The sequence below is a fragment of the Chlorocebus sabaeus genome, chromosome 5, assembly GCF_047675955.1.
Source record: "Chlorocebus sabaeus isolate Y175 chromosome 5, mChlSab1.0.hap1, whole genome shotgun sequence".
NCBI classification, from domain to species: Eukaryota; Metazoa; Chordata; class Mammalia; order Primates; family Cercopithecidae; genus Chlorocebus; species Chlorocebus sabaeus.
Window position 1 is genome coordinate 47,552,012 of NC_132908.1, and position 23,484 is coordinate 47,575,495.

At 48.8% G+C, this 23,484-nt stretch overlaps 1 protein-coding gene across 4 annotated transcripts in view; it reads left to right on the top strand.

The window, feature by feature from the left end:
* NOD2 (nucleotide binding oligomerization domain containing 2) overlaps positions 1-23,484 on the top strand; it is a 63,247-nt gene that overhangs the window by 26,980 nt on the left and 12,783 nt on the right. For 3 of the 4 annotated variants that reach the window (XM_073015366.1, XM_073015367.1, XM_007992959.3), the window contains 6 exons: positions 3,167-3,633; positions 11,699-11,804; positions 14,377-16,192; positions 19,772-19,855; positions 20,079-20,162; positions 23,112-23,195. In XM_073015366.1, the coding sequence (XP_072871467.1) occupies positions 3,167-3,633; positions 11,699-11,804; positions 14,377-16,192; positions 19,772-19,855; positions 20,079-20,162; positions 23,112-23,195 (2,641 nt within the window). Of the gene's footprint in view, positions 1-984; positions 1,003-3,166; positions 3,634-11,698; positions 11,805-14,376; positions 16,193-19,771; positions 19,856-20,078; positions 20,163-23,111; positions 23,196-23,484 lie in introns of those variants that run through there. The other variant, XM_073015368.1, reaches the window with a different exon arrangement.

Sequence of the window (23,484 nt, forward strand, 5' to 3'; positions counted from 1 at the left end):
GTCGCTCCTTGACCCTCTCTTTCAGCAAGGAAGTGCTCCTTTCTCTACATGGGCCTCACCTTGGGGAGGACAATGGTGTCTTTGAAGTTGTAGTAACTGAAGTAGAGATCAAAAGGCAATGCAGATAGACTAATAGATTTTGCCTGAAGAGGGGAAGCCCGATCAGGTAACAAAGGGATAAGAGGAAGGATGTTAAGGACAATTTTTAGGAAACAGATAATGAGTGAATATTTTTTCTGTCTCTTTCCCAAGTTAAACTGAAGCAGGAGAAACTGAAGCTAGACATAATGAACAAATTCCCAAGCTGGTGAGCTTCCTGAGCTGGTTAGTGAGGACAGCACTAAGGCCAGACCCTCCTCTCCGGATGTTTAATATGAGACAGGACAATGCCTGCTCAGAGACAGGGGACTGGCTGAATTGGCCCTCAGGATTCTCTTTGCTCTGAGGTTTCTGGAAGAAGGCCAGGGCAGAGGTGCGGTGATGCAGCTGCTGGGAGGACAGAGCTCCGAGTCACGTGACTTGGGCGGCCCTCCCCTTCCTGATGCCCACAGAAGCCCGACGTCACTAGCCGGGGTGTGGCTCACACGTAGGCCAGGCTGCCCTAGGCTTGGTGTGCTAGGGAGGGGCCCCTACTTACTTGTGGCCTGTCCCCTCGTGAATGTGTCTCATGTCCCCAGTGGGGTTTTTCAGGGAGGGTCATGGTCTCCAGGATGCACAAGGCTTTGTGCCAGAATTGCCTGGAATTACCTAGTTCTGGAAGGCTGGTTGGCCAACTCTAGCCTCTGGCTTTTCCTTTGGGAATTTCCCTTGAAGGTGGGGTTAGTAGACAGATCCAGGCTCACCAGTCCTGTGCCACTGGGCTTTTGGTGTTCTGCACAAGGCCCACCCACAGATGCCATGCCTGCTCCCCAAGCCTAATGGGCTTTGATGGGGGATGAGGGGGTGGTCCAGTCTCTCCCGATGAGGAGGAAAGAGCAAGTGTCCTCCTCGGACATTTTCTGGGTAAGAGGAGCAGGCATTGTCCTGTCTCAGCTTGACTCTCAGCCTTCTTTCATCCCTGGCTGCGCGCATGCTCCCAGGCCTGGGGTCAGATGGGGAGTGCTGACTCTGTCTCTGGGCTGTTTTCTGGGGAGAGTGGGTAGGTGGTTATTTTCCCCAGGACCCTAGCAGGGGTGATGGTGGGGGCTGCTGTCGCGTCCTTGGCTGATGTTTCCACAGCTGAGAACCACTCCAGGGCCAAGCCCAGAGCTTATTCTACCCGCTTTTGGTCCTCTCTTCCCCCGTCCCCCGCCACCCCACCGTCTTGGCTCCTCTGCTTAGAGGTGAGCACGGGGAGGAGACCTCCTTGGCCTGAGAGAACTACCTTAGTTCCTGGGTTCCAGTGGCCTGTGCAGCGGGGGACACCCTCTCTCCCAAGCAGCCAGTCACACAAATAACCTCATTGCCTCGGTTTCCCCATCTGACCAGCACAGGCCTCCTGTGCCCCAGCAGCGTTCTGAGAGATTGGAGGATTTTCCCTTTTGCTTACCTTGGCTGCCGTGTGAGGACGGTTACAGTATTCCTCCCACCCCCAGCCCAGGGGATATTTGATTCATGAACATTTCCACAGTGTCTCTGGGGGGGACAGTGCCGTGCCAGGCTCAGGGATGCTAGGACAAGTAAGACCCAGGCTTCCATGTGACCCAGGCAGGGAGAGAGACACATAAACAACCATCAGGAAAGAGGCAAAATCCCCAGGCCGCTGGCATCTACTCCCTCGAGTGACTGGGAATGTCCCTGATTTATAAAAAGAAGCCGACGGCTCTCTTTGTTGTCCATGCCTACACCCTTTCACTTTCGTTTCTTCGAGGCACTGCACCAGCCCTTGTCCACAGACCCCACGACAATCGCAGAACTGACCATGCTGAGAGATTTTCTCAGCTGCTCAGAGATCCTCCCAGGGCTTGAAGCTCCTGGAGGGTTACTTGCCCTCAAATTCCCAGAACCCACAGCAGGTGGCTAACGATAGCAGCAGCAGCAGTCTGTGCACGGTGGTTTCGAGGGCGTGGGAGGGAAGTGAGGGCCCTAGGGCAAGTGTGTGGGGGAAGTATTGATGGGGGACAAGGCACTAGAACGCTTGGAAACAACTTAGTTTGCACCATAATTTTTCGCTTAGCCTAGGATAGGACCTTTAGAACAATACTCTGAGTGTACCCCTTGGAGTAGCAGTGTGCAAAACACACAGCACGGGCTTGGGGCCCCCATGGGGAACCCAAGTGTAAGAGTTAGAGACATGTATTCTGGAGTTGCACACGGCTTGTGTTGAAATCCTGACTCTGCCTGTCTAGCTGTGACATGTCGTACAAATCACTGAGCCTCTCGGTGCCTCAGTGTCTTCCTCTGTAAAATGGGCAGATCATAGGCACTACTTCAGAGTGGCTGGGAGGGTTCAGTGAATTCACGCAGGAGAGCACTTAGAATGGCGCTGGTGTGTTGTTTATGCTTAATTAATATTAGCCATTACTGAAACTGCTGTAGTGTGAATCCGGCCAGTGTGAAGGAGCCCCTCTCACCCTGCTTTGAAGAGAATGAATTCCCTGACTGCTTGGAAGATCTCTCTTTCTCTCTCTCTACTTTTTACATTTTTATTATTATTTTTTTGAGACAGGATCTTGCTCTGTTGCCCAGGCTGGAGTGCAGCCTGCAACCTCTGCCTCCTGGGTTCAAGTGATTCTCCTACCTCAGCCTCCTGAGTAGCTGGGATTACAGGTGCCCACACCACGTCTGGCTAATTTTTGTATTTTTAGTAGAGAAAGGGTTTTACCGTGTTGGCCAGGCTGGTCTAGAACTCCTGATCTCAAGTGACCTTGGGAGATCTCTTGCTCCTCATATTACCTCAAGCCTTTTTAAACGTTTTAAGCCGGAGACCAAGCATGGATGTGGGAGTTAAGGGTCTTGATTTAATTCTTGGTTGCTTCAAACTCTCTGTGGGACCTTGAGGTGTTTCTTGCCTTCTCTGGGTCTCAATTTTCACATCCGTATGGTGGGGAGCTTGGATTGGGTAATGTCTGAGGCTAGAACCATGGCCAACTCGGGTTCTGCTGGGGCTGACTTGCCCTGGCCTTCCCCAGCCACCCCGCATCTGGCTTCTGGAGAAGTCCTGCACTGACCTTGTTCTCCTCCCCAGGTTGTGAAATGTGCTCGCAGGAGGCTTTTCAGGCACAGAGGAGTCAGCTGGTGGAGCTGCTGATCTCAGGGTCCCTGGAGGGCTTCGAGAGTGTCCTGGACTGGCTGCTGTCCTGGGAGGTCCTCTCCTGGGAGGACTACGAGGGCATCCACCTCCTGGGCCAGCCTCTCTCCCACTTGGCCAGGCGCCTCCTGGACACCGTCTGGAATAAGGGTACTTGGGCCTGTCAGAAACTCGTCGCCGCTGCCCAGGAAGCCCAGGCCGACAGCCAATCCCCCAAGCTGCATGGCTGCTGGGACCCCCACTCGCTCCACCCAGCCCGAGACCTGCAGAGTCACCGGCCAGCCATTGTCAGGAGGCTTCACAGCCATGTGGAGGGCATGCTGGACCTGGCACGGGAGCGGGGTTTCGTCAGCCAGTACGAATGTGACGAAATCAGGCTGCCAATCTTCACACCGTCCCAGAGGGTGAGGCACTCCTGCATGCATCACAGAGTTCCCAGGAAAGGGGTGCTTAGTCACCAAGACTGATTTGTCCTCATGAAGTCAGCCTGTGGGGTAACTTGGTCTGTGGGATTTCCCCTAAAAAGGTAGCCAGGCAGGTAAAATTTGCTCTTGACTCTTGGCAGGCAACATACAACTTTCTTTCCTTCTTTCTTTTTCACTCCCCTCCCCTCCCCTCCCCTCTCCTCCCCTCCCTTTCCCTCTCCTCCCCTCCCCTTCCTTCTCCTCCCCTTCCCTCCCCTCCCCTCCCCTCTCCTCCCCTCCCCTCTTCCTTCCCTTCCCTTCTTTTCCTTTTTGAAGTCTCACTCTGTTACCCAGGCTAGAATGCAGTGGCACAATCATAGCTCACTGTAGCCTTGAATTCCTGCACTCATGATCTTCTGGTCACTGAGTAGCTGGGACTACGGGTGCTGTACCACCATGCACAGCTTTTTTTTTTTTTTCTTTTAGAGATGGGCTGTTGCTGTGTTGCCCAGGCTGGTCTCCAGCTCCTGGTTTTAAGCAATCCTCCCGCCTTAGCCTCCCAAATGGTTGGGATTGCAGGCATGAGCCGCTTTGCCTGGCCAACATACCACTTCTGCGGAGAGGAAGTGTGGGGTGGCCAGGGGCTCAGATTCTGAAGCCAGAATGGTGCAGGCTCAAGGTCAACCCTGTGTGATCTCAGGCTTCCCTATGGAGCCTCTCCAGCCTCTGTCTCTCTTATTTCAGTTTCCTCACCTATAAAACAATGGTAATAGTCAAATGGTGCCTATCCTATAAGGCTCTTGGGAGGATTCAGTGAGTTAAATTGAGTAATGCTTAGGATCGTGTCTATTACCACTGGCTGCTATTGATTATTTCTGTTATGAGTGATACTCTGTACTTGTACACTTTTGTTTCTGTCTGTTTTAAATTAACAGCACAACAGATCATAACATTGCAGTATATTGAATCTCTATTTTATAATGAACGTGGCATATTATATACTAATACAGCTTAAATGTTTATATAGGATTTCTGATATGAAATTGCATTAGATCATAGATGTTCAGAGTTGGGATATAACTGCCCCGAGAAGGTAATGACTCAACAGAGACCAGAAGGTCAGAGAAATGACCACTGAATATTTTTGAAACTCTTTTGTTTTCTTCCAAACAGTGATTCTTAGGGCTCCTGAGAGGCAGACGGAACACTCACTAACATTCCACTTTATAAATCAGGAAACTGAGACCAAGTAAAAAAGTAGTTTGAATAAGCTCACAATAGTTAATGAGAGGGCCAATGCTGGACCAGCTGGCCAACATTGGTCATTGGCTTATTCATCCATCATTCATTTATTCATTCATTTATTCAGCCAGAATCTACTAGGTGCTTCATACATATTTGCTTAACGTTTGTTGTCTTCATAGAGCTTTGCACATAGTAGGTACTCCATAAATATTTGTGGATGAAATAAATGAGTTATTGAATGAATGATTGAATTAGAATGACACTGCAGTGTTAAAATGGGCTGGATTGGGGAACATTTTAGTTTTTATTTTTGTCTGTTTTCCAAAAATGTATGTGGTGTTCATGTGAGTCTGGGCAACCCTAGGTTGAGACTGATGAAATAAACGAATTTGTCTTCAAGGCTGCACTAAAGCTGGCTCACATGGCTAGGTATTTACAGAGCAGACGTGGTGCAGTCCTCTCTGATTAGTTGCACGTACAGAAGATATATTCATTATTGGACTGACCTTAGTTTCTCTTATAATTTATTAGGGGAATTGAATCAGCCCATCTGAGAAGTTACAAGATTGTGTCTTGTCATCTTTAAAAGTTCAGCAATGTGGTCTGGTACAGAGGGTCTGAGGGGTTTGGAGAAGGTAGCCTAGATCCCTAGGGCCCAGAGAAGACAGGACATGAACAGAGGAAGTACCTCTGGATTGGTGAAGAAAAGAAATGGGATAATTCATGGGTCAAAGAAGAAATCATGATGGAAATCAGAAAATATTCAGAACCAAACAATAATGAGAATATTATTTATCAAACTCTGTCAGAGACAGCTAAAGCAGAGCATAGGGGGAAATTTACAACCTTAGATGCCTAGATTAGGAAAGAAGAAAGGCATTTATTTATTTATTTGAGATGGGGATCTCACTGTGTCATCCAGGCTGCTGGAGTGCAGTGGCACGATCATAAATCACTGAAGTCTCGAACTTCTGGGCTGAAGTGATCCTCCCACCTCAGCCTTCCAAGCAGGTGGGACACAGGCTGGCACCACCATACTAGGCTAATTTTTTTTTTTTTTTGTAGATACGGGGTCTTGCTATGTTGCCCAGACTGGTCTCAAACTCCTGGGCTCAAGTAATCCTCCTCCCTCGGCTTCCCAAAGTGCTGGGATTAACAGGCATGAGCTACCGCGCCCATCTAAGGCTGGATTTTAATAAGCTAAGAATTCATCTTAAGAAAGGGCTAAATAGATAGCAAAAGCAAACATTGAAGGCTGGGACTGAGCTGAGTGGGTAGCAGGGATAGGGGGCAACAGATCTGAGGATACTAGGAGATTTTGAAGGGATTGCATTGTCTGAGGTTTAAGCCTTTAGAATCCAGCTCTCTCTGAGCCCCCTTTGAGCTCTGACATTCTGTGACTCTGATTTGGTAGCCTTCCCTTAGTGGCCTTTCTGATTTTATCTGGATGGTGCTTGTGGTGTATCCAACCAACATGTCTTCCCAAATGGCCTTTTAATTTCCTATGAAGAAGTAGTTGTCATTGATTGCAGGTTAGGGACAGAAAATGCTGTGGAATGAAACAAAATGCAAGTTAAAGAACTAAATTCCAAAAATAGCCATTGCTACTACTGACTGAGTGAATGCCCACTGTGTGCCAGGCACTGTACCCAGTCCATTCCCTGTATTGTTTTATTTAAACCCCACAAGGGTGTAGTGTGACTACACTGTTTTTTAACAATGAAGAAACTGCCCAAATCGCCCATCTGGGAAGTGGCCCAGCTAGAATTTGAATCCAGGCCTGTTTTCCTCCAGAGCTTGTGCTATTCTCTGTCTGTCATAAAATGTGGGGGCTTTGTGTGGTAAACTTGCTCAGTTGGGCATAGCAGTTGTTAGGAAACCTGAGGCTGGTAACACCAGCTGTAATACCAGCTGTCCGTCTGACTCATGCAACTGTTAAAGTTGATAGGGCTGAGGTGTCAGACTGAGCTCTGAATTGCCTGATTCCTATAACAATATTAACTTAAACATTTTTAAATTGGGAAATGCACCATGCATACAGAAAAGTGTGTATATTTCATATGTATGGTGTAAACTGCTCCCATCACCCAGGTTAAAAAACAGGACATTGTCAGTACCTGGGGCCTTCTTTAATTGCAACTACTAGAGGTAAACACTGGTAAAAATGCAACTACTAGAGGTAAACACTGGTAAAAAAAATGATTTGTGTAAAACATTTCTTTGCTTTCTTTAATGTTTTAGCATCTTTTAAAATAAATCCCCAAACAATGTATTGTTCTATTTTGAAAAACTGAGTAGCAAGCCAAAAATAACTGTGTAAAGAAAGGTCACTTAAATTAGGCTGGGTGTGGTGGCTCATGCCTTTAATCGCGGTACTTTGGGAGGTCGAGGGAGGCAGATCACGAGATCAGGAGATCAAGACTATCCTGGCCAACATGGAGAAACCCCATCTCTACTAAAAATACAAAAAAGTAGCCAGGCATGGAGGCATGTACCTGAAGTCCCAGCTACTCAGGAGGCTGAGGCAGGAGAATCACTTGAACCAGGGAGGCAGAGGTTGCAGTGAGCCGAGATCACACCACTGCACTCTAGCCTGGGCAACAGAGCAAGACTCTGTCTCAAAAAAAGAAAGGTCACTATTACCTTTTCTTAGATGAAGGTTCCCAAGACAGGGAAAGCTAAGTGGAGTCCCAGGGACTTGGTCTGGCTTTGCCTTCCCTGGGAATTTATAAGGACCTCTTCTGGGAAGTCAGTAGGCAATGTCATGAATGAGTCTGGGGAAATATTGGGCTCATTGCAACTGGAGGGTCTGGTACGGCTGATGTGAATTAGGTGCTGTCCAGAGGAAAATGTCCAGAGGAAGCAGGCTGCTTTGTACAGTCAGTGGTAAATTTGCCAAAGGCTATTCTAGTCTAGGAATAGGCCAAGGCTAAACACTTCTGTGGAATGAAATGAATGTCCTCAGCTGACTGAGGCAGCAGGAGTCAAAAAGAAATGATATTAGTTCATGGTGAAGAAAAGTCAAACATAGATAAAGGTTAGGGTCAGGCTTGCCTGGACATCTAGGAGATAACTGCCCTCAACAAGTCTGAGTCTTGAGTCACTACTCCATTCTGTCTGAACTGGTGGCCGTCTACTTATAGTATACAGCCGTCAACCTGAGATTTCCCTACATGGTCTTCCTGAGTTGGTCTCCTATATCCTGAATCCTGTGGCCTCTTCTTTCCTGGTTTACTCCATTTTGCTAGACCATATCCTCCAGTCAATTCCTTATAATGAGAGTATGAAAGTTAAAATTTCTGAGCTCTTACATTTCTAAAAGTTCCTTCATACTGGATTGATAGTTTAGCTGGGTATAAAAATTCTGGGCTGGCCATCATTTTCCTTCAGAATTTTGATTGCATTATTCCATTATCATCTCTTTTCAATATTGCTTCTAAGAATTCCAAAACCATTTTTTTTTTTTCTTTTTGAGACAGGGTCTCACTCTGTCACATAGGCTGGAGTGCAGTAGTGTGATCTTGGCTCATTGCAATCTCCACCTCCTGGGGTTAAGCGATTCTTCTTCCTCAGCCTCCTGAGTAGCAGGGATTACAGGCACTCATCACCACACCCAGCTAATTTTTATATTTTTAGTAGAGATGGGGTTTTGCTATGTTGACCAGACTGGTCTTGAACTCCTAATCTCAGGTGATCTGCCCATTTTGGCCTCCCAAAGTGCTGGGATTAAAGGCGTAAGCCACCACACCCAGCCTCCAAAACCATTTTAAAACTCTTTCTGGAAGCTTGTAAAATTTTCTTTTAGTCCCCAGCATTTTAAAATTTCAGTGATGTGCCTTGGTGTTCTTCCGTTGTGTTGGTCACCCAAGAGGTACTTTGAATCTGGAAACTTCTGTCTTTATGTTTTGGGAAATGTTCTTGATTAGTTTATAGGTGATTTCTTCCTCTCCATTTTATCTCTTCTCTTTTTATGAAACTACTATTACTTCAATGTTAGAACTCCTTGACCGATCATTTAATTTTCTTCTATTTTCCATCTCTGTGTCTTTTTGATCTACTTTTCTATGATAGTCACAACTCTATCTTTAAACTCTTGAATTTTTCATTTTTGATGTCATGATTTTAGTTTGCAAGAGGTAGGTTTGACTGTTTCTTTTTTGTAGTATCTTACTCTTGTTTTGTGGATGCAACATCTTCTTTGACTTAAGGATCATAAGATAGGTGGGTTCTTTGTTTGTTTGTTTGACTGTTTTTCACCCTATGTAAACCTTTTCGACAAGTAGCTTTCCCCTTCCTCCCTTGTTTGGCTTCTATCTCCCACATTAGATGCTTTCTCTGAGCTCATGATACTCCTTGGTTTTCTTTCTCAAGACTAACAGGTAGGACTTTAAAACTTGTTGAGCACGTGGGTGAAACTTGTCTACCATAAATTTCACTGTAGACATTTTGGGAAATGACAGTGTTTATATCTTTAGATCTTGCCTCCTGGGTTAATCAAGTTGTCTGAGTAGACCACAGACTTTTGCCTGGGGATAAACCAGAAATGTGTTTCAGAAAACACTTTGATTCAGTCCTCCTTGTTTTAGTCATTTCCTTCAGTTCCGGAGGTCCCTCATGCTGATCATTCCAGAGCCCTTTACAGATTCTAGGATACACACTGCATGGTTTTCAACTTTCTCATTTTGACATTAAGATTTGACTTTCAGGAGTCTCCCCAGGCCATTACCATCATTCAGCAAGTCCTTGAGCACCCGATTTGTGCCAGACACTCTTCTAGGTGTTGGGGATACCTCAGTGAACAAAATAGACAAAAATCTTTGTCCTGGAAATACGCACATTCCAGTAAGGGGAGAGGGACAATAAGCCAAAGGAAGGAAATTACAGAGCGTGCTAGAAGGTGATAAGTGCTGTAGAAAGTAAGTAAAATGGGTTTGGGAGTTGAGAGTTTGAGAAGGGGATAAATGATGGCAATTTTAAATAGAGTAGTCAGAGTTCTCACTTAGAAGGTGAAATTCGAGTAAAGACTTGAAGGTGGACAGTGAATTAGCCACATGGATGGCTGGAGGAAGGCTTCCAAGCTGAGGGGACAGCCAGAGCCAAGGCCCAGAGGCAGGAGCATGCCTGGTAGTTTTAGGAAACAGGAGGCCAGGATGCTGAGTGGAGTAATAGGGGGCATGAAAGGAGAAACTTGGGTCCACGTGGTTCTAGACAGGTATTTTTGTCTGTTTTGGGCCCTGAAGTTTACTGTTGGACTTGGACTCTTATTCTGAGGAAATAGGGATGTTATTGGGACGTTTGTACAGGAGTGATGTGACCTGAGTTTTGTTTGTAAAGGATTAGACTCTGGCTGTGGCATTAAGGCTAGGCTGTCAGGGCAGGAACAGAAGCAGGGGGACCAATTTTGCGGCCTGTGCAGCTTTCCAGGTGAGCAGGGATTGTGGGTTGGAGGAAGATGGTATAGAGGAGGTGACAGGAAGTGGCAGGGCTCTCTAGCTGTGTGTCTGGTATGTAGACACTGGCCACAGATGGCATTTGAGCACTAGAGACCTGGCTGGTCCACATGGAATTTCCATAAGCACATAATACACACCAGATTTCAAAGACTTAATATAAAAGAAAGAATGAAAAATACCTTGCTATTTCTTTTCTTTTCTTTTCTTTCTTTCTTTTTTTTTTTTTTTTTTTGAGACCCAGGCTCGCTCTGTCACCCAGGCTGGAGTGCAGTGATGTGATCTGGGCTCACTGCAATCTCTGCCTCCCAGGTTCAAGTGATTCCCCTGCCTCAGTCTCCTGAGTACCTGGGACTACAGGCACATGCCACCACACTTGGCTAATTTTTTGTATTTTTAGTGGTGATGGAGTTTCACCACGTTGTCCAGGCTACTCTGGAATTCCTGACCTCAGGGGATCCGCCTGCCTTGGCCTCCCAAAGTGCTGGAATTACAGGCATGAGCCACCATGCTCGGCCATATTTTGCTATTTTCTACATGGATTACATGTTGCAATGGTAATGTTTGGACTATTGTGGGTTAAATAGAATATATGATTAAAGTTAATTCATCTATTTCTTGCAACTTTAAAACATATGTCTGTTAGAGGATTTGAAATTCCACATGCGGCTTGCGTTTGTGCCCTGCATTTTATTTCTGTTGGACAGTGCTCTTTGGGACATGCTTTGAAGGTGGAGTCAACAGGATTTGACAGATTACAGAGGAGAGACTTCGAGGGTGATTCCACGACTTCGGGGCTGAGCACCTGGAAGAATGGGGTTAATATTAGCCAAGCTGAGGAAGGCTGTTGGTTTGGCAGGTGTGTGGGCAGGTTAGGAGTTTAGTTTTGAATATGTTGGAGGTGTTTATGAAACTTTTAAGTGGAAATGGAAAATAGGCAGTTGGATACGTAAGTCCAGGGTTCAGGGGGACAGTTCAGGCTGGAGATGAAGATGTGGGAGTCTGAGCAGAGATTGTATTCAAATATTCAATCCATGAGACTTGACGAAATCACTTATCTTCCAAATGATTTACAGCCTACAGAATCATTTTCCCTATCTTTGTAGGTTTGTGTCTTCATTTTGTTTCATTTATTTTTCAGGTATTCACTGTTTTAGTGAGTTTTGGGTAGGAGCCAGATTGGATGCGTGTGTTCCATTCACCATCCAACACTATTAACTACTTGAAACTTATGTGGTTGTTCGGTTGTTTTTCTGACCTTTTATTCTGGACGGAAGAGAGATGCTTATGAAGTTGTAGTAATCAGTAAGCCTTCCCACACTGCTCCATCAGCCTTCCTGGAAGAACAATGTCTTCTGTCTTTCTCGTAGGCAAGAAGGCTGCTCGATCTTGCCACAGTGAAAGCGAATGGATTGGCCGCCTTCCTTCTACAACATGTTCAGGAATTACCAGTCCCGTTGGCCCTGCCTTTGGAAGGTAGGTATATGTTCTCAGTTAATCAGAAAGGGAAGGGCAGTCAGTGCAGATCCATGGTTAAGAGTAGAACACACCTTGGTTAGCATCCCATATGCTGGCAGTGTAGCCTCTATGTGACTCAGTTTCCTTGTTTTAAGGCTACCACCACCCCCAATCTCATTGCAATTTTAGGAGGATTAAAAGGACAAAAACGTGTGATGTTAGCTATTAGCTTTCATTATCTCCCACACAATATACTGACAATTGGAGCTACCATATGCTGAAGGCTAACTAAAGGTGTTACTTACCATCCAAACTCTCATTATCTGTCCCAAAAAGATATGGACACATGTTTTGAGTTAGGTCTCTGAAATTTAGCAGCTCACAATCGGAAACTCAAGAACCAAGTGGATCTAGAGACTCTGGTATCCCTCAGTGCCCAGGGTCACCACCCAAACTCAGGAACAGGAGGGGCTTGGACAGCACCTCTTGAACATACCAGGCATCCTGCCAGGTGCTTTATGGACAACGTCTACCCTTTGCAACAACCCTGAGAAGTAGGTGGTGGTTTTTTCACCTTACAGATGTGGAAACTGGGCAGGGAGGTTAAGTGACAAGGGAGGGGGAGATGGGTCTGATTGCAAATTGTCCCCACCTACACTTTCTCTTTTCTTGGGAGAAGAAATATCAGTTGTAAAGAGAGGGTGCAAAAGTCTGGCACTCTTTAGGGCTTGTTCCTATACCACTGTAGGGAAAGCTCATTGGCACTGAAGCTCCCTGAGCTGTGCGTGGTGCTGGTAGATGGGTCTATCACCCTGGGCCCTGCCCTGTGGGCAGCAAGCAAACCTGTGGGAGGGGTGGCTGTAAGTCTGTGCCTGGCACTCGCAAGCGCACTGTCTCATCAAAGAACAGGATCTAAACATCAGTGCACCACAGGGGCGTGAGCAGCATGGAGCGCGGGGCCTGGTTTGGCCCTCGGTTGAGGTTTGCTGTTGATATCATCAAGCACAGCTGGTCACTGTAAGACCAGGCCAGGGTGCAGGATTCCCCACACTTCTAAAGGTGTGTTTATTTCTCTATAAAATGACATTTTCTTTTTTTCCGGAGAATTTTAGTATCATTGGTGATGGCTGGAAAGCCTGCATTGGAAATCAGGTCGGAAGAGGAAGATAGATATCTGATATGTATTGGAGAGGAAGATATTTACCTTATGGTCTAAGTTCAGGGATCCTGGTATTCAGAGGGCAGAAAGCTCAGCAATAATCATCAACTCTGGGAACAACAGAGGTGACATAAACACAGGGCGTCCCCTTTGTGTGACTGCAGATAGTCATCAGTGAGCTCAGAGCTCTCTGAAAATTACTTGTTAGTTTTTGGGTTGAAAATAAGTGGGCCAGTGTTTGGTTGGGGGTAGTGAGGCTGTGATGGCGGGGGACCGTGCTGAGTTCCTACCAGCCGGGGACTCTAAACCAGCACTTCCCCGTTTCCTGAAAGGGGAACTAAACCCTGACACAGGAAGTGGCTCGCTCGCATTGCTTTCAGGATGAGAAAGGAAGAGCAGTAGCCTTCCAAACACACCCTGTGCATGAAAACTCTCCCTGCATGGGGTGCATGGGGAGGATGAGGAAGTGGAGGCAGGATCACAGACTCTCATTCTAGTGCTCAGCTGGGGCACCCTGGTGACCCCGAGGCCTTCTATTGCTAGGCCCACCCAGATCAATCAGGCCCATCTCCCCATCTCGAAGTTTAACTTTATCACATCTGCAGAATTCCTTTTGCCACATAAGGTGACATATTCACAGGTTCTGAGGATCGGGACATGGACGTCTTCGAGGGTCTATTGTTGTGCCTACTATAGCCATGAATAGTAATGATAATAAGCACCATTTTTTGAGAGTTTGCCATGTCAGATATTCTTTTAAACTCTATTTTATCTCACTGCCTCCTGAAACAATCCTTCCAGGTGTATATTGTCCCCATTTTTACAGATGAGAGAACTGAGGCCCAGAAAGGCTAAATGGCTTGCCCAAGTGTGTGGTGGACGCAGGTTTTCAAACTCAGGTGTGTCTGACTTCAGAGATTGGGCTCCTGAGCCCTGAAGCCCTTCGTTCCCCTTAGAAAAAGTTAACTGAGAGTGAATGGTGAAAGGATTTATCCAAAGCCACCCGGCCATTATGGCAGGACAGATATCAGAATACAGGTCTTCTGATCCCAGCCTAGAGCCCCTTCCCATCATCTACAACTCCTCCTGGTGTGAATAATGATAACGGCAGTCACTGATGTCTTTGGACTTACTTTGTGTTGAGCACTGTGCTGAGCACTTGACATACGTCATCTTAGTTGATCCGTGTAAAAAGTCTGTAAGGTAGAGATCAACATTTCTCCCACCTTACAGAGGTGGAAACTGACCGTTAGGAAGTTTCCTTGATTGTCCTCAAAGTCCACAGCTTGTGAATGGAGGAGCCAGGATGAGTGCTTGCTGGCTGTCCTATCCCTTCAGTTATGTCAGCTTCCCCCACAGCAGCCCACTGTCTGGTTAGGTCCCCTCTTCACCATGGTGCCACCTTCATCTGCCTCTTCTTCTGCCTTCCAGCTGCCACATGCAGGAAGTACATGGCCAAGCTGAGGACCACGGTGTCTGCTCAGGCTCGCTTCCTCAGTACCTATGATGGGGCAGAGACGCTCTGCCTGGAGGACATATACACAGAGAATGGCCTGGAGGTCTGGGCAGATGTGGGCATGGCTGGACCCCCGCAGAAGAGCCCGGCCACCCTGGGCCTGGAGGAGCTCTTCAGCACCCGCAGCCACCTCAACGACGATGCAGACACTGTGCTGGTGGTGGGTGAGGCGGGCAGCGGCAAGAGCACGCTCCTGCAGCGGCTCCACTTGCTGTGGGCTGCAGGGCGAGACTTCCAGGAATTTCTCTTTGTCTTCCCATTCAGCTGCCGGCAGCTGCAGTGCGTGGCCAAACCACTCTCCGTGCGGACGCTACTCTTTGAGCACTGCTGTTGGCCTGATGTTGATCAAGAGGACATCTTCCAGTTCCTCCTTGACCACCCTGACCGTGTCCTGTTAACCTTTGATGGCTTTGATGAGTTCAAGTTCAGGTTCACGGATCATGAGCGTCACTGCTCCCCGACCGATCCCACCTCTGTCCAGACCCTGCTCTTCAACCTTCTGCAGGGCAACCTGCTGAAGAATGCCCGCAAGGTGGTGACCAGCCGTCCGGCCGCTGTGTCGGCATTCCTCAGGAAGTACATCCGCACTGAGTTCAACCTCAAGGGCTTCTCTGAACAGGGCATCGAGCTGTACTTAAGGAAGCGCCATCGTGAGCCTGGGGTGGCGGACCGCCTCATCCGCCTGCTCCAAGCGACCTCAGCCCTGCATGGTTTGTGCCACCTTCCCGTCTTCTCGTGGATGGTGTCCAAATGCCACCAGGAACTGTTGCTGCAGGAGGGGGTGTCCCCAAAGACCACTACAGATATGTACCTGCTGATCCTGCAGCATTTTCTGCTGCATGCCACCTCCCCAGACTCAGCCTCCCAGGGTCTGGGACCCAGTCTTCTTCAGGGCCGTCTCCCCACCCTTCTGCACCTGGGCAGACTAGCCCTGTGGGGCCTGGGCATGTGCTGCTACGTGTTCTCAGCCCAGCAGCTCCAGGCAGCACAGGTCAGCCCTGATGACATTTCTCTTGGCTTCCTGGTGCGTGCCAAAGGTGTCATGCCAGGGAGTACGGCGCCCCTGGAATTCCTGCACATCACTTTCCAGTGCTTCTTTGCGGCGTTCTACCTGGCATTCAGTGCTGATGTGTCACCAGCTTTGCTCAGACACCTCTTCAATTGTGGCAGGCCAGGCAACTCACCGATGGCCAGGCTCCTGCCCACGCTGTGCATCCAGGGCTCAGAGGGAAAGGACGGCAGCGTGGCAGCTTTGCTGCAGAAGGCCGAGCCGCACAACCTTCAGATCACGGCAGCCTTCCTGGCGGGGCTGTTGTCCCGGGAGCACTGGGACCTGCTGGCCAAGTGCCAGGCATCTGAGAAGGCCCTGCTCCGGCGCCAGGCCTGTGCCCGCTGGTGTCTGGCCCGCAGCCTCCGCAAGCACTTCCACTCCATCCCGCCAGCTGCGCCGGGTGAGGCCAAGAGCATGCACGCCATGCCCGGCTTCATCTGGCTTATCCGGAGCCTATACGAGATGCAGGAGGAGCGGCTGGCACGGAAGGCTGCACGTGGCCTGAATGTCGGGCACCTCAAGTTGACATTTTGCAGTGTGGGCCCCGCCGAGTGTGCTGCCCTGGCCTTTGTGCTGCGGCACCTCCGGCAGCCTGTGGCCCTGCAGCTGGACTACAACTCTGTGGGTGACATTGGTGTGGAGCAGCTGCTGCCTTGTCTTGGTGTCTGCAAGGCTCTGTAGTGAGTGTTACTGGGCATTGCTATTCAGGCATGGGGATGCATCATCAAGGCTAAGCGTGGGAGTACCGAGCTGGGATCTAGAAATCTGGGACCAGCTTCACCTTTACCACCCTTCTTTGCAACCCTGTCCAGATCCCTTCCCTTCTGGGTCTTAATTTCAATATGTGGTGATGACAGCCATACTTTATTGACTGGCCTATGTGCTGGGTCTGGTGCTACACTTTCCGAATGACCTCATCTAATCTCTACAACTACCCTGGGCTGTAGGCAGGAATGTTATTATCTCCAGTATCCTTGACTTGAGGCTCAGAGAAGTGAAGTAAATTGTCCAGGGTCACACAGGACATGGCAGAGTTGAGGTTCACAAATCACATCTTTCTGATAACAGGTTTCCTGCCCCCCACCAGTCTCTGGATACACTTCAGAGGCTCCCTGAAAACCTTGAGGTCACATGCAGAAAGTTTTGTGTACTATGTGTCACCAAATCAGAGGTGACTAGTGCCCCATCAGAGACTTTAACATCCCAATCAGATGGGAATGTCAGGGCCCAAGAAATAGAAAGTGGCTGCAGGATTTCAACAGTGGCTATCTTCCATTTGCCTGGCCACTTTCAACAATGGAAGAGGAGCCACTCTTGGATTCCTGAGGTAGCACAGTGTCCAAACAGGATTTCAGCACTACCTGTATTGCTTAGAGCCCCAGCCAAAGATATGAGGTTTTGCCCTTTGGAGAATCGGTGCCCCTGAACTCACTGGCCTCTTTCCACATCTTGGGGGCAGGCAAGGGCAGAGGGTGTGCCTAGGCCTGGGGATCAGCATGCCACAGATTCCCCAACATCCTTCCAGCTTGAAAGGGGATGCCCTGCTTCTATTTAGAACCTATGGGAAAGCAGAAGTTCTAGACTGAAGTTAAAATTGATTCCCAGCCTCCAGGGGCTTTAGGCTACACCTGGATGACCTTAATTGACCCTAAGCATGGGACAAACCTCTTTTTGAGAGTATTAGGATGGTATACATCTTCTCTGGGGCAAAGCAACAAGATTTATTTTTCACTATGGGCCAAACACATGGATATCCACTAGAAACTGTGCAGTGACTTTTGTTAACCCTGACATAAGGACCATGGTCATAAGGTTAAAGCATAATAACATAATACATAACATATATAGTGAATATATATATATGTATTATACACAATGAATATAAATATGATTATACCCATCATGGTCTTGGAGGAAACAGATGATACACTTAAAATGGATGATTTGAGGAGAGTTTAATAAAGAGATTGTTTACAAGCCATGGGCAGGAGTTAGGAAGAGCGAGAGGGTTGGTGCAGGGGCCTGGGGTTAGTAACAGCTGGGGGAGGGTAGACTTGAAGGGGGAAGGGGAGGGAGACTAATTAGCTGCAGGGAAGGTATGGAGAGGGCTGCCTGAGCTTCTGCAACCTGGAAGAATACCGCTTGGCCCTAACTCCCCACCCCGACTCTTGCCCCTGGCCAGCGCCTTCCACTGACTGGACCCATCAGGGACACCGAGTGGGCTGCCTGCTGGAGTCGTCCCCAGGCATCAGCCTCCCAGGAGCCAGAGATGGGTAGAGAAGGGGGAGAGTGGATCTGGCCAGGCAAGTGGAAGACAGCCAGCACCAAACTGTATTTCCCTAGGAGGGAGGATCCTGAGACTTCGAGTGGGAATTTGGAAACCTGTCTGTTGGAGCAATTTCCCTGATAGAAATAAGAATGTGCATTTTCCTGGGTAGCAGACTCATAGTTTTTACCCTAAGAGGCCAGCCATCACTGGCCTGTGTGATCCTCATAGGCCAGTCCATCTCTGGAATTCTTGAATGGATCTTCCCTCCTTGATTAAGGATGTCCCCATGATTCCCAGGGTGTGCAGAAGGGCTCTGGGAAACCTGTAGGTCTGTCTGTATGTTCAGAGAAAGGTGAGGGTGGCCTGGTTCTAGCTCCTGGTGCTCAGACCGTGGTGTGTAAAGGCATTTGTGGAAATGCAGATTCCTGGGCCTGCCTCTGGTGATTCCCATTCAGTAGGTTTGCGGTGGGGCCCAGGGAATCTATATTTTTCACAAACATACCTGGGGATTCTGATACAAGTGGTCTCACTCTGGGAGAACTACTGGTCTGCACCAACCAGCTTGGTTTTCCGTTAGCAATTGCTGTCCTTGAGCGAGTTTTACTGCTCTTCACCTTACACACACTAAAATTGCCAAGGCCGTAGGGGAGGGGAAGCAACCATGACGTTGCTGTGAGTGCATTGTGTGTGTGTGTGTGTGTGTGTGTGTGTGTGAGAGAGAGAGAGAGAGAGAGAGATAGAGAGGGAGAGAGGGAGAGAGAGAGAGAGAGAGAGATTGAGAGAGAAAGAGAGAGAGAGGAAGGGAGGAAGGGGGAGGGCACAGGCTCCTCTCCCACAGTGCCAACCTGCCTCTCTCCCACTTGAAGTGTTTCCATGCCAACTGAAATCCTCAGCCTCTAGGAAATCCTATATACACAGTGCCCCTATATAGGTTTCTTTAGACTCTGGCTCTCTCAGACTCTAGAGTGATGACTTTAAAAGTTTTTTGAATGTGACTCACAGTGATTGAGAGAGAGAGAGAGAGAGAGAGCGCACCACCGTGTAAACATGGAACCAAAGCTTTACGAAATGACTTTGCTTTGTGAACTCTGAGGCACTCTGCTCTCTTCTGTTCTGTTCTATTTCCATTTTAGAAATGCTGCTCAGGACCTTCAAAATGGTTTGCATGACCTGCACCCTGCAGTCTGAAAAATCCCTGCACTAGAGAAGTGGCCATAAGAGGCCCTAAGGGAGAAGCTGCACAACGTCATGGTTAAGAGTGGGGTTTGGAACCAAGCTGCCTAGGCTCAAAGCCTTTATGTTCTGTACAACCTTGGCAAAGTCACTTCGCTTGTCTGTGCCTCAGTTTCTTTCTCACAAATGCACATAATAATGGTACCCACTTCACTGGCTTGTCGTGAGGAGGAAATAATGTTATTACTGGGAAGTGCTAAGGATTTTAACCAGTGCTAGCGATCATGGTTCTAGGTGACTTTTACTGTGTGCTAGGTGCTCACAAGGCTTTATGTGCACAGACTGGTGAGGCTGATAATACTATTGTTCCCTTTTTTATAGATGAAGAGACCAGCAAATAACTAGTAAGTGGCTGATCACGATCCCAATATCCAGCTGAGGCACTCCAGAGCCTGAGCTGTTAACCATTCAGTCAGGGCCTCGCAAGTTTGCCTGAAGATAAAGAATCATGTGCACAGTTGTTAAAATATACAGATTCCTGGGCCCCACCCCGCAGATAGTTGATTGCCAGCTCCAGGGTACGGGCCTAAGAATCTGTATTTTAGGGAAGCTTTCAGATGATGTTGTGATCAGGTGAGTTTTGGGAGTGGTGCCCCAAGAGGAGTGGCAGACAGGGCTTGCTCAGCGGGGACTAGCCTGTTGGAGTGGTGTCATTGGGGATGTCATCAGGGATGAATGAAAGTCTTTTTGGGGGGTTGTAGATTTTTTTCTTGTCTTACTAGCTCCATTTTCAAATGTATTTATTTTGTCTCTTTAGTTTGCGCGATAACAATATCTCAGACCGAGGCATCTGCAAGCTCATTGAATGTGCTCTTCACTGCGAGCAATTGCAGAAGTTAGCGTAAGTCAGCCTGGGCTGTAGACAATGGGCCCCAAGTCCCCTGGTCTCACCCCAGGTTGTGCAGCCTGGGAAGCTGTGAGTGATGGGCTGGGGCAGGGGCTGTTTGCATGATGCGGAGGGGTGCCGGTGATTCCTGCCCAGAGGGGAAGGGCAACCCTGGGATTTGGTGCTTACTGTCCATTGTGCTTTGCTTCTGTGTCTCCTCTCTCCTGGAACCGAACAGTCTATTCAACAACAAATTGACTGACAGCTGTGCACACTCCATGGCTAAGCTCCTTGCATGCAGGCAGAACTTCTTGGCATTGAGGTGAGCCCAGGTTTTCCTTATTCCCTGGAAACTGTTTTTTGCCCCATACCTGAGTGAGTCTGATCTGGTCTTGGCCTGGCGCTGCCCACACTGGCTCCTGACCTCCTGATTGAATGCAGGGACAGTGGCTCATTTTAAGCAGGGGTTATCTAATGCTGTGATCTCCCCAGTAAACACTGGACTAGCCCTGCTGAGGACTTCCTGTCTTTTGACCTTTGGCCCTTAGGGCAAAAAAGCTTTTCTAGGCCCCTTTCCTTTTCTGTGTCTAAGAGTGTCACAGCTTTCTGGGGTTACTGAGTTCCATGATGCATGTTGAGCTTGTCCTGGTGGGGGAGGCATACACAGTTAGTTACCACCCCAGCTGTGGCAGCCAGTTGCTGCAACACTCCCAGGAGGTCCTTTCACCACTCAGAGCATGCAAGGTTTGCAGTCCATCTGGGTCTGCATTTCTGCTGCCCCAGTGTTTCCCAGTTTCAACTGAAGTCTCTCTCTCTCCTACCTGATGCCATTAAATCACCCCTTTAGCTGGCCGCTGGGTTGGCCTGGCTTCTCTCTCTTTCCCTCTCTCTCAGATATTCTTGCCTCCTGTGATTTTTGAGGCAGTAAAAGAAGACAAAGTAAAGAATTGCCTCCATCTATTCTTTTACCTCTTGGGCTGAGTTTGTGGATGGGAGCTGCCATCTTAAAATGGCTGGCCACATAGCTCAGCCTCGGCGAGAGCTACTGAGATCAGAACCACAGGTGCCAATTTGTACAAAGGACTCAGTCCTGCTACCACTGCCTGCTCTCTCAGACTCACAAGCCTGGAATAGGCTGTGGCCAGACCTGGCTGGCCCATCCCTGAGAAGGGTGCTAGTTTCAGAAATGGAGGCTGAGTTTGTGGCCAACACAATAGTCCTCTGTTATGTGCAGGAGAAACATTCTAAGACCCCAGTGGATGCCTGAAACTATGGAGAATACCAAGCCCTACACATACCATGCTTTTTCCTGTGCCTACACACCTGTGATAAAGTGTAGTTTATAAGTTAGACACAGTCAGAGAGTAATAGCAACTCATAATAAAATAGAACAATTATAACAATATACTATAATAAAAACTATATGAATATGGACTTTCTCCGTCTCCCTCAAAATATCTTCTTGTACTGTACTCACCCTTCTTCTTGGGAAGATGTGTGGTGGTAAAATGCCTGTGTGATGGGAGGAAGTGAGGTGGATGACGCACGCAGCACTGTGCTCTAGCGCTGGGTTGCTGTTGACCTGACCACACGTCAGGAGGAGAATCATCTGCTCCCAGAGATCCTGAATCTTTGAGCAATGATGAGGTCGGCGGCTGGATGTCAGGAGCAGATGATCTTGATGACTTCCAAATGGGAGTGTATAGAGCGTGGATGCCCCGGACGGGGGACTGATTCACGTCCTGGGTGGGATGGAGCCGGATGGCGTGTGATCAGAATAGCATGCAATTTAAAATGTATGAATTGTTTTTCTCTAGAATTTTCCATTTAATATTTTTGGACTGCAGTTGAATTCAGATAACTGAAACCATAGAAGGCGAAGCTGCGGATAAGCAAGGGGCGGGGACTACCGTATATCATTGTAATTGAGAGCACAGGCTCTGGAGCCAGACTGCCCAAGGTCTGAACCCTCATTAGCTGCATGACCTCAGGTCAGCCCAATGTCTGTGTGCCTCCGTTTCCCCTTCTGTAGAATGGGGGTAATAACCATGGCTACCTCACAGGCTGTAGTGATGAGCAAGCGAGTTAATCCACATGAAGGGCTACACCGTCTGGCAGGGGCTTTATATAGTAAGCGAGTGGCTGAAAGATGATGGGTAAATTACACAAGCACTCAGCTTGCTTCTCCTTATATGAGTCCGGTCCTCCAAGCAGGGGTTCGATGTGCCGCACATTTATTGGGGAAAAGTCCTAAGAGGGGAAGTGGGGAAGGGAGCTGGGGGAGGCTGAGGGATGTGTCCCTGAGTGAAGGAGAGAGGGAAGGAAGGAAGGTTGAGACGGGGCACCTTGGACTTCTGTGCAGTCCTAAGACATCTTGGCAAGGCTGATGAGGGGTTCTTGAACCAAATTCACCAGGCAGGGGAACCTGATGTCTCAGGCAGGGGCTGGCAAGTGCAGACACCTGGATGTTAGATTTTGGAGCACAGCAGCTGGGGCCCTTGGCTACCTCCAGGGAGCTGAGGCTGCAGACCTGAAAGGCGAGTTCTCCTAGCTGCCACACCCTTTCTCCAAGGCTACAGTAATATCTGCCTTGTAGGATTGCTGTAAGCGGAGTGGCTTGAAGTTCCTTAAAAGAATGAAGACGTATAGTTATCCCAGGAAGCCTGGGGTTGCAGGTGAGAGCTCTGGGGCTTCTCCAAAGCTCTCCGAGGTGTCTGGATTTGGTTGCAGCAGGATCCTTCCTTGCTGGGATCTTTCCCCATCCCTAGCCTTGGCCCTTCCTCTCTCCTTCCTTTCTGGAAGGCTCAGCGGGCCCCACCCCTCTCTCCCACCCACCTGGACCTGCCCAGGGCTCTTGTGCAACAGGTAAAGCCTACCTGTAGCAACAGCAGATCTGGGAAGGCTGCAGAGGGCACGATGGGATCTGGATCGATGGTGGCTGAGGCCGGAGGGAAAGGTGTGACCCTGAGTCATCCTTGCTGTCCCAGGGAAACCACCTCCCAGGACAGCTGCCTACTGTGGCTCCTGCCAGGACTTGTCACACTGCTGTGCGAAACAGCATCCCACTGCCTCTTTCCCTTTGCTGGGGGAAAACCAAGCTGTGGGAGCCGCTGAGTAAACTGGAGCGAGCGGCAAGGGCACCTGCTGTGGCTGCTGCCTCCTGGGCAGGTCCTCAATGCTTTCTTCCTGTGTTTCCCTGGCCAGGGCACAGATGGCCCTCCTCTTCTGACTGCTGCTGTGTTCTCTCAGCCTCCTCTATCTTCCCTTCCAGGCTGGGGAATAACCACATCACCGCCGCGGGAGCCCGAGTGCTGGCCGAGGGGCTCCGAGGCAATGCCTCCTTGCAGTTCCTGGGGTAGGTTGGATTCCAGGAAGAGGGACCTGCATGGAGGGGCTTGGGACTTTTGAGGATTTAGGGGTAGGTGCAACTCTTCAGCCAGGAGGCCCCAGAGGCAGCCCTGCTCCAGTGTGGCGAGGGGGGCGGGGCAAGCCAGGGAAAGAGTGGGCGGCCCTTGACTGCCACCTTCACACTTGGTCTAGGCCTGACAAACAGGAAGTTTGGGATGTTGGGGCTAGGGGAGGGCAGTGCCCATGAGCTGGTGGCAGGAAGCCCTCTGGGCCTCTAGGGGCGCTAGGGCTGTACT